Raw genomic sequence first — 11,621 nt, forward strand, 5'->3', positions numbered from 1 at the left:
CCTTGTTTGTGGAGCCCAGAGCATTTGCTAATGTTTAACAAGCTCCCAGGCAGCAAGGTGACTAAGCACAGCACCCGGCCTGATTCCTCACATTACGTGGGAAGGAGAGCATCCAGCCTAGTGCCGGAAGATCGGCATCTGGGCTCTTCCTCTGGGAAGCAGCCGGCTGGCTGAGGGAACTTCTCTCTCTCTCTTTGGAGCCTCTAGGCATTTTATATACTTGGGGTATGTACTCCACTCCACTTTGTTGCTGCCACACATTCTAAGCTGTACGTATAGGGGGAAGGGAGCCAAAGTGGGTGCTGCCATCAGACAGACTTGGGCTCCACACTTAGCTTTGAATTCAACAGCTCTGTGAACTCGGGAAATCATCTCACTTTTTTGAGTTTCAGTTTCTTATGAAAAATATGGATAGTAATATTCTCTCAAAGAGTTTGATAAGGATTAAGTGAAATAATACATACCAAGCATGTACCACAATGCCTGATACAAAGCTAACACCCAATAAATGTTAGCTGATATTGTTTGTTAACATACTATGGCTTCTCAGAGGGCAGACAACATGCCCTTTGTTGCTTCTGCTAGACTGGTACTCAATTAATATTGTGGGTTTGAAGAAGGCAGATAAGTCTGTTGGTGCTAAATGAAGACCTGACGTCTACAAATAGCAAGTCCGTAAACACACTAGCTGTCAGAAATTCAGATGGAGCTGCCCTTCTCCCACTTCCACACACATCTTCCCTTTCTCTTTCCTCCTATTCCTTTGTGTGTGTGATTTCTTCTCTCCTTCAAGGCTGCCTTTCATTTTGTGTAGTTAGAATAATAGTAAAAACTAGTGATTACTCAGTGCTAGCCATGTGTCAGGCATTGTCCTCAGCAATTCACCACAACTATCTTACGAGGAACTGGATGATCCCACTTTAAGGTGAGTAACTAAGAAATACTGAGGTTAGGGGACTTGTCCCAAGTCCCTCAACTGAACTTGGAAAAATCAGGCAAGGAAACCAGGTAGACTGTGTTTCAAGCACATGAAGATTGATGTGTAGCTCATTTGGGGTCTGTAACCACCTATAGTGTGATGTGTACATATATACAGATCACACACAGTGTGATGTGGTGGCATGTACAATGTATATATGATGGTGTGTGTGCAGGTGCATGCATATATGTGTGTGTAGGAAAGGTCAGGGGGGGAGAATGTAGACTGCTTGCCCTCTGCACCCACCCCAGCCCCCTGAGGCCCCTACACAGCTACCCACCTTCCAGCTCTGCAGAGCTTGCTCCTTCATTCTTGCTAACTGGAAGATATCCATTCCTGCCACCCCTCAGGGGGGAAAAGAGAAAGCAGGAAGGAGACGAAAGTGGGGATTGAGAGCATTGGCTTCTTCTGCCCCAGGCCTTTCCTTATTCTGTCTCTTTAGACCTTGTAGACGTCAAGCCTCGAATGCACCACTGAGAATATCTGCCAGGTCCGGGCCTATTCTCAGGGGGACATGGCCCCCAGTACCTGTAGTTGTCCCTTGACCAGCCTGAACCAAGGGTGGTAACAGGCTTTTGTCCACAGGATAAAGTTCCACAAGCCACGTGCTGTCATGCTAAGAGGACAGCACAGCAGGGTGGCTGATCTCACACTTGGAGCAGATTCACTTCTACCATTGCTGAGTTTGCCGCCCAGCCGGTGTGTCTCAGATCCAGGCTAGAGAGCATCTGCCTGGACGGGGTGCTGGGCATTAACAACAGGTAGATCCTGGCCCTGCTGCCCCTCAGTGTGGCTGCCCTTGGAAGTGTCCTGAAAGCAGAACCACGGGTTCCAGAGGATCGAGATAATCTTCTTGTATTCCCTGCGGAAGTTCTGGTTCAGGAGCCCGTAGATGATGGCATTGAGGCAGCTGTTGAAGTAAGCCAGGAAGTAGCTCGTGACAAAGAGCCCTTCTGGCACCCGAGGAGCCATTTCCTCTGGGCTGATGGCCACAGCAAGGCCGATGCAGTTCAGCGGGGCCCAGCAGATGGCGAAGATGACAAACACCACGAACATGGTGAGAAAGCTCCGGATGTCACTGGGCCGCAGGCGCAGCCTGCTCTCAGACTTGGCCTTCCTCCGGGCCTCAAGCACCAGCAACCAGATACGCAGGTAACAGAAGGACACGACAGCCATGGGGAGGAGGAAGTGGATGGCCACCACCGCCACGGTGTACTGGGTGCTGGTCGTCTGGTTAAAGGTGCAGGAGTAGATGCGTGGGTCATACTCTAGGGACCCCACGAAAAAGTTGGGCACCAAGGCCACCACGGTGAGGAGCCAGACAAGGCAGATGTAGAGCGGGGTGTGCCAGTGCCGGTAGATCCGGTTGTAGGCCACGCTGTGGCAGATGTAGCAGTAGCGGTTAATGGCAATGGCAGTAATGTTGAAGACGGAGCAGATGACGCTAAGGCCCATCACAAAGGCACTGGCCTTGCAGTGCACCTCCCCCAGGGCCCAGCCGTCATGGAAGATGGCCATGAGGATTAGTGGGTAGGGGTACAAGGCCACCACCAGGTCAGCCAACGCCAGACTCACCAAGAACAAATTACCTGGAACAGGAAACAGGAAGCAGGAGTCAGGATGAGACCTCGCGACTTCTATTCTGTAACATGTTCTATTCTTTGTCCAGTTACTTCATAGTAACTAACTGGGTTACTGTTAGTACTGGGAGTGGAAACCAATTGGCTTTGAGAGACACGGAGTTCTGGGTTCCAACCGCACCTCTGCTCACTAACTGTGTGACTGAAGCAGTTGCTCAGACTCTCCGAGACTCATTTTTCCCATTTGTAAACTGGGGATGATGATGCTACTTTATACTGTGGCTGTGAGAATGAAATAATGGTTCATCATGCTTGGGGACACAGTGGGTGCTCACGAATGGTAACTGGTTTCATGACAGGCACAGGTGCTCCGTGGTTTTGATCATTTAACTCTGGCAAGGATTCTGGGGAGATGAGTCTGAGAATCAGGAGTATGGACTTGCCATCCCTCCCCTCTTCCTGCCCACCTCCCGCATCTCTCTCTGACAGTTTCCTTCTGCATCCTCTCCCCACTGGTTGACAGGCACTTTCCAAGAGTTTTTAATTCATTTTTCTAAATGTGAATTGCATTTTGCAGGTGGCATGGAAGAAAGGTTATGAGAACGGGAACGATGAGTTCTGGTGTTTCCCTGTCTGCCTCACCTGGGGCCTAAATGAAGCCACGTTGCCATGTGGCAGCCACCTGGCATGGTGGCTCAGAGTCCAGTTCTGTGGAGGGGAGGGGCTGTGGATGCTCCCTGTCTCACAGCATCCACGGGCCTCCCAGCTGTGCCTGCACATTCCCTCGCTTCCTGAACTGCCTCCCTCCTCTGAATAGAACATTCTCCAGCATCACCAAGCGCAGCCATCTAGGGAGAGCCTCAGAAAACCTCAACAACCATCGATCAGTATGCTGTAGGCATGTTCTGGGCCAGCATCCTAGGGAGGAGATAGGACTTAATCCGAAAGAACACAGTCTCTGTTTCTAAACAAAGACTCATGAATGAAGCACCTAAAACCTGACCGTTCGGACAACATAAAGTCCCTAATGCCATTTGTTTTATTCACCAAGTGTTATACTCTCTGAGCCCTTACCGTGAGCTCAAAAGACACTCTCCCACCAGCAGAGGCCCTCGGGGACACAGTGGGTGCTGGACACAGTGTTTCAAGTCCTCTGTCCTCTTGCCACATGGTGAAGAGTGGCTGACCACAGAGGGCAGAAGGAATGCATTTGCAGGGGGGACTCTCCAAGGAGGCAGGGACACTGATGCCCCACTGCCACCGTGCATCTGCTCTGCACTCCAGAGGCCCATGTGACCAGCCCAGGAACCCAAGGGTCAGGCAGATGGGAAGAGTCCAAAAGGCCGTGATCAGAGAGGCCGGGCTGTGGTCTGGCTTCAAAAGGATTCAGATAAAGGGAGGCTCAGAGGCACCCAGCTGGGGGTTCCCCTGTGTCAGACCTTTAGGTGAGGTGGACTCCAACTTACAGTTAGGAACCTACAAGGTTCTTCAGCCCTCTTCCATCCCAACACACATCCTCACCCCATCTCAACGAAGTTTCCATGGGACATGCGCCAGGTGCCCTTGGGAGCCTGGAAGACCCACAGGCAGCCGTCCTGAAGTGCCTATTTTGGCCTCAGAGGTTTGGGGTCAACCCCACTCAGAACCAACAGAAAAGAAATCTGTTAGTTCCCTGGAGGTTCTCAGGACCTAACTACTCCTAAGTCCAGACAACTAGGTTAGGGCCCGAGGGAGACAGGATGTAGAGGAAAGAAATCATTTGGACAATTGGAGTGTTTGTGAGGTAGTGAGTGAGTGTCCCTGTCTCTTGAGACATTCACATAGAGGTTGATGGTAAAGGAGACTCCGGCCTCAGATTGACCTGCAGGATTCCATCCAAGCTACTATTTTAGGAAATCTATTTACTCAATGGGATAAAGCCCCCTCATGTTCTTTCTGGTTGGTTCTGCAAGGCAAGCAATGCACACATCTGAGGACTTCCCTGGGGTGTGGAGGGGACTCCTGCTTCTCCATTTAATTCCCAGCCTTGTGTGCTGTCTCCACTGGTAGCTCTGTCTCTGACTCCCCTACTCAGACCTTATTTGGTCCCAAAAGAGTGGGGGATTTCCTCTCTGCCAGTTCGTGTTTTCAGCTGAATTTTAAATGTCCCTTTGACATTTGGAGGTGGCGCTGGAGTTGGAGTGACTTGGGGTAATCTCAGTTTGGCCACTTTGTGTCCATGGGTGAGTTAATGAACTTCTTTCTCTGTGTTGATTCTTTCATCAGTTCCCTGCTTGTCTTTTGAAGGCCTCTTCCCCCCTCCTCATGCACACTCCACACGGCTGTTTTGATGAGGAAAACTGCTTCTTTCCAGCACAGAAATATTGGTCTCTGCCAGGCCTGCTAAGTGGCAAACAAGCTTTTGGTACTTGCCAGTACCTGGGGAGAAAGTCAAGAGCTGCTGGGAGCCGGTGCAAACCGTCCAGCTGTTTCCCCAGGAAAGTGAGTCAAACTCTGCCATGTTAATGTGGCTCATCCCCTAATAATGCCCCAAAGGCTGGCAAACAGCTGGCCAATAGTGGGGAGAACACATCCAACTCCAGGTGGAAAGTGATTCAATTACTCTCCCCTATTACTCTGGCTGTTCTTAAAAGGCTGAAATCAATGAGTTCATGCTGTACAGTTATCTGCCCAGATGTCATACTGTCTTCTGGCTTTCTTGACATCATTCTAAGTCAGGCGAATAAAATTCTGGTTTTGTCTCTCATCTGTAAGAAATCAGGTTCTACCTGGATGACAGTCAAGGAAAGATAACCGGTTCTCTATCTGTTTCTTCCCAAGACAGGTGAGAAATCAGCCAGGATGCATACAGCCCTGGTCATCACCCCGTGCACAGGCTTCTGATGAATATTTATGTCACAAGTCCCAGTGTGACTTATTTCCATTTTCCTCCATCAGACAGGGCGTATTAGCAAACATAGACAACAGGGTTCTGTTTACTAATATGTAATTCCCTTCCACATTCACACGCAAAGCACAACCCTTCACATATCAACCATCACGATTCCCTCTCTTCTCCCCTCCTCTCTTTCCTTCTTTCTGGGAAACCTATTTCTTGTCCAGGACCTGGTACACTGGGAAAGAGCCAGCGAGTGTTAAGCTATCTAGTTTCTATCAGATAGGAGAATTCTGGAAGACAAAGCCCTTACCTCTCATCCTCGTGCCCACCCTGCATGCCCGGGAGAAGAGCTTGTTGGATTTTAATTGTCACTCATCACTAAGCTCAAATAGGCAGCGTAGAAATGCACAGTCATTGAGTAATTTACTCAACAAATATTGCTGAGTATCTGCTAGGTACTGGTTCTGCCTATGCCAGGGCTCAGGGAAATGTGGTGAGCAAGATAGGCACACTCCCTCCCTTTACAAAGCTCAGGGTCTCAGAGAGGAGGTACTTAAATAAAAACAAGATGCAGTGAGGATTATGATAAGGAAGTCAACAGATGGTCTATTATTCCTAACAGGATTAAACTTCCTGTGCCTTTCGGTCTCTTCTATCTTCCACCCATTCGAATATGTAATACATTTACAGTAATGAGTACCTACCATGCGTGGGTAGGCACAGTGATGGATGAAAGACACGGCCCCTACCGCTGAGATGCCAACTGTGCTGTTGGGGGAGCAGACACAGAAACAGTGGCCCTTCAGTGTGGTGAGAGCTGGGAGGAAGGCCAGAAGGAGATGGTGGGAACAGTGGGGAGTAAATAAGCTGGCGTGGGACTGGGGGTAGTGTCGGGGGATGGGGCTACTTATGCAGGATAATTCAAGAAGCTGGACAAAACCACCAAGACCCTGCAGCAGGCCGCCTTCACCCACAAATAGGACCCCTCAAATAGGATCTTGTATGGGAAAGGGCATAAGAAATGAATGTGGGATATCTTTGTTACTTTCTAAGGATAGGCATTTGAAATCATTGTGAACAGATCATTTATCAAAAACTTGATTTTCTTACAAATACTAAAACAATGTCTTTTATATTAATGTAAGCTGTTAACTCGATTCCCAAATTATTTGAGGGTAGGAATTGTTTTCCTCAAAAGTCACATTATTTATGAAAATCCTAGAGTATGTGGATGGGTCATAAGGGCTGAGTTGAAATCTAACTTCACTTTAATTAATGGAGGAAAGGATGGCAAAGCAAGCTAATAGTGTAAATAAAAATATGATAGGGGATATTTCAACTACTTAAAAAGAAGAAAATATGTTTAAGAGCTTAAGCATTCATTAAAAAAAAATAACTGTGTATTATAAAACATTCTGCCAGAATCATCAAAAGAGATCACTTGGAGACTCTCAGAGTAGCATTTTATTACCTTAATTATATGTCATAACAAAACAACAATTGGTAAAGTATCTTAAAGTTCATGATGTGTATTTATATAAATTAACTCACGTTTCTCAACAGAATCCCTTAATGTTCAGAGTGTGATTTCCATTTTCTAGACCAAAAATCCAACACATGAATTATGTGAATTGCCTATAGCCACACAGAGAAAAAGTGCAAAAAAAAGAAGAGAAATCAACAAAAAGAAATGTCAAATGGATTAAGGGCAATGGTGTAGTTTCCTGGTCATCTCCAAAAGTGAGGAAGAACAGAAAAATTCCTATTTAGCTTAGCATTTAGGAGACCAACAGTGATATCAGCAGAGGAAAATTCTGTTGAATGTTGGAGAATAAACTTTCGTGCTGTAGGTTTCATCTTCAAGGGAAAGAGAGAAGTAGAGCGGACTTAGAAAGGTATGTCCTTTGATGGGGGGTTGTGCAGGGTTGTTTTTTTCGTTCTTTTCCTCTCCCTCTTTCTTTCAAATGAGATTTGTATCTGACACATAATAAGCACATAGTAATATCAGCTATCATTTAGGATTGGTGTTGTTATATTATTATTAGTTGCAGAGGAAGAACAAGACAGAGGTTCAAAGTGCTGGAGTAAGATGCAGAGTGAGTGTCGGACTAGGATGTCTGTGAGATAAGCTGTGAGAAGGCAGTGGTGAGGAGGAGGATAAAGAAGATAAGATGTGCCTATGAGATCCTTAAAAACTGAGAATTTGGAATTTACTTCCCAGCTCCCTAACTTCTACTCTTTCAGCAATAAATATGTAGAATGGTGAGACGTAAGAACAGCATCAGTATCTTCTCAGTTTTGTAGTGTATCATGCTAATACAGAATCCAACTTTCTGGGTTGGGGGAAAAGGCAGTCAAACCTGAAAGTCTTCATATCCCTGGGCTATGGAGAGCTACACTGTAAGAATTAAAGAATATCATGAGCTTTCATGATTATTTGGCTAAAGATGTAATTATGGGATTTAAAATGTGTTCATTTTTGCTCGGGAAGAGATAATAAGGTACTGTATTCAGAACTGAATTATGAGGTTGGAGAGTGCAGGCAACCTCAGGGAGTGACTCCACCTTAGCCCAGTTTGGTCTTCCTCTGATAGCAAGCACTCCAAACCGGACAAACTCAGCAGTCCAAAGACACCTGCCACCTAGAGACACCTCCATGAGAGGTCAGCAGTAGGACAGAGCCCCATGATGAAGTAGGCTCTCCTTACCCTGTAACGCCTGGAGGGCAAGGACTGTGGGTCAATTCAGCAATTTCTCCACACCTCTTGAGAGCCTTTGTCCAGGGCCAGCCTATTTATTTGCTTACTAGAGGCCTGGTGCATGACATTCATGCACTCTGGGGCGGGGGTGTGGGGAGGGGGGTTTGGGTTCCCTCAGCGGAGCCCTCGGGGAATGTCTACCTAATGGCTTAGGCCCAGGGAGCGGGCAGGCAGACATCCTTAGCACTGCTGCGGAGGCGGGAGAGGCTCCTGCCACCGCCGGTGCTCTCGCCAGCCATGAGCCTGGCATTTGGCTGAGCAGCACTTCCCCTGTGGGAGCGCACTGACCAACAGGGGGCAGCTCCTGCATTGAATGTCTGCCCCCTGGTGGTCAGTGCTCATCATAGCGACGGGTCATTCAGTTGTTGGGTAGATTAGGCTTTTATATATATAGATAGATGTCTGCTGAGAAGAGAAGGACGGTAGAAGGAGACATAAAAATCAAGGAAAGTTTCTTTTTCTTTTTAAACACTGGAGGTGTGTGTGTGTGTGTGTGTGTGTGTGTGTTGGCTAAAGGGAAAGAGGAAGATATTAAAAACACAGAAAAGAGAAAAAGAGAAAAGGACTTTGATGGAGGAAGGTTCCAGAACAGCATGGGAAGGAAGAGAGAGTAAAAATCCAGGGACTGACATTGGGGAGGTCTAGTCTGGGGTAAGAGGAGCAGCAGTGCCAGGTACAGGGAAAGTCCTCAGCTGCTGTCAGGAGAGCCCGAAGTGTGACAGGTACCCAGGAAGCACATATTAAGAAGGATGAGATGCCAACCCTGTGCCAAGTGTGCTATGCGAGGTTCTGAGAACACAGCAGAGTGAGCACATGCCTGGCCTTACCTTCTAAGTGGAGTCAGTTCCCTGCATCTGTCTCCCCCTTCCCTCCATCCCTCCTGTCTGCCTTTCACTAGTTCCACCTCTGAAAAAGTCAACCCAACGCCTGCAGCAATAGAAGCGGCAGACAGGGCAGTTATGGAAAAAAAAAAAAAAGGACAATGACTCTGACTACGTACCCTGCCATCGGGAACACCCCTGTTAAGAATGACCAGGGTCTGCCTCCCAGAGAAACTGGGTTTGTAATAGGCAAAGGATACTGATGTCTGCTATGAAAGATGCTATGGCCTTAATATAAACTGTGTGCCATGGTTATCGGAAATATGTGTTCTCATTGTCATGCCTATCTTCTTAGCACCAAGGAATTAAGGAACCAGACTTAATTACAGAAAGGTCTGAGGTCAGTGTTTCTTAAAGGAAACCCAAACTCTTTAATAAGAGAAGACCTAATGAATAGTGGAATGAATGGTGCTAATTATTCAAAATTCAGTTTTTAAACTATATAAATATTTTAAGAGGAAGAGAGAGGTAGAAACATCAATAAGAGAGAATAATTGATTGGCTGCCTCCTGCACACCCCCTACTGGGTGGAGCTCAAGCCTGGAACTCAGGCATGTGCCCTGAGTGGGAATCAAACCATGACCTTCTGGTTCATGGGTTGACACTCAACCACTGAGCCACACCAGCTGGGCTCAAAGCTAAGTTTTTAAGCACCTTCTGAAATCTTACTCTGCCAACATTATTTTAAGTCAATACTATGATTTTTTATTACTATCATTAATAAAGCCAAATGGTTAAATTGCATGCCCAGAGCAGTCACCAGTGTGTGAGGAATCAATGTCATGTAGATATAGTGTTAAATGTTTATTTTCTGGTGCTGAAGCTGTACAGACTCAACAGGAGGCAGGAAGGATGGAATAGAGGATGTGCCAGAAATGTAACACGTGCATGACCTGCTCCGACCATGGTCTCAAATCACTAAGGTTTCTATGAGTCGGACTAGCAGTGCAGAAAAGGCCAGCAGGACAGATGAGGGGAAGTGGCACACTCTGCCCTCAGTCACCACCTCTCTCATGGCAGGCAGCCCACAGTACTGAGCAGGGCCACAGCCCCACCAGGCCTGCTCTAAACACCCCATCATTCAGGGAGAGAGGTGGCCAGTGTCAGAACCTGGAGGGCACGGTCCTGCTTGCCCCTGTCCCTCTGTAAAGGAAATGACTGTTTGTGGCTGCTGCAAATAGACGATGTGATGGACAGTATTAAATACAGCTTTCTAATCATAACCTGCTCTTTCCTAATAGACAGGCTTTTCCTCAAAGGACACAATAATATCTTGAAAATATTCCAAATAATACTGGCCACCGCTACTGAAAAGGCTGAGTTATTGTTTTCCTTAGTAGGGACAGAAGCTCACTTTTGTTTGTCTGTTCTTTAGATAAAAATCCTAGAGTCACAGGGCCCCCCGAAATGTAAACATATAGCCATTGACTACAAATGGCCATTCTGAACAGCCTAGCTCCTTAGGAAAGCATGTTTAAGCTATATAGTTGGCTTTCTGCTGTTACCTTTTCATTTTAATTCACGCCAGTATATGAGTAGCCTCTAAGGCCCAAACTGGGAAATTACAAATTCACAAACAGGTCACTGAGCTCCTTCCCAAGCCGAAATGGTAAGCACACTCCTAGGACCCTCCAGGGTCAGAGTTCACTACTCCCTCCCTCTGGTTGGGTTCCCTTGCAGACCTGAGAATGGGAAAACAGAAATGAGAGTGGGCTAAAGGGGGGAAAACATTTTCAAGACTGCAGCACTATTTGGCCAAATCATTGTTTTAATCCTCGATCAATCTCACGAATGCCCTGTCCTCAGGACAAAAACCAACCAACAAACAACCAAAACAGACCATCTCAAAGCAATCCAGCTCGGTCCAGGCAGAGCCTGCAGATTTCTGCATTTGCACTCTCTCGTTGGAACTGGATCTTCAAATGGCCCTGGAGATAAGTTCCTGATACAAAACCACCGGAATGCTTCCATTAATGCACGCATTGTCTTAGCAAATATTTTCTAAGCACCTATTGCTTAAAGCCACAGCGCTAGAGGGGAGAGTGAGGAATATTTAAGATCCTGAGATGTCCGTGGCCAGAGAGGGGCCCGATCTGGACAGGCACTAGCGCTGGAGCTCCAGGGAGAGCGAGGCTGTCCAGCCGCGTGGGTACCCGCAGCTCCTGCGCCCCGCCACCAAGGGCGCAAGAATAACTTTCCCCAAGTCCTGCCGGCACCGGTGCGCCAAGTGCGCCCTCAGCAGCTCCAAGAGGCGAGCGTCAGAGCCTCACGTCGGGGGCGAAGGCAGCAACTCACCCTAACTTCTGAGTTCAGGACCAAACTTGGGGACTAAATTAGAGAGAAAGGAACGGGGGACCCCGGCACCCAGGAGGGACTGGGCGGCGGATTGAAGCGGGCGTGGCGCTCACCTGCGTAGTTGCGGAGCTTGCGGTTCCTGAGCACCGAGAGGATGACCAGCAGGTTGCCCAGGACGTCCACCACGGTGGTGACGACGAGCACCGAGAACAGAGCGGGCGCCACCCAGGGAGGCCGAGGGTGCCCGGA

The 11,621-nt window shown here is 47.7% G+C and overlaps 1 protein-coding gene across 1 annotated transcript; it reads right to left on the minus strand.

Moving 5' to 3' along the window:
* Nucleotides 1–1,696: 1,696 nt before the first annotated feature.
* MTNR1B (melatonin receptor 1B) lies at nt 1,697–11,615 on the minus strand (the record flags this gene model as incomplete). The annotated part of the gene is made up of 2 exons (XM_005869661.2): nt 1,697–2,568; nt 11,486–11,615. Coding segments are annotated over 2 exons (1,002 nt in total), but the record flags the coding sequence as incomplete, so codon positions are not given.
* Nucleotides 11,616–11,621: the final 6 nt, after the last annotated feature.

Source organism: Myotis brandtii, unplaced genomic scaffold (assembly GCF_000412655.1).
Source record: "Myotis brandtii unplaced genomic scaffold, ASM41265v1 scaffold302, whole genome shotgun sequence".
NCBI lineage: Eukaryota > Metazoa > Chordata > Mammalia > Chiroptera > Vespertilionidae > Myotis > Myotis brandtii.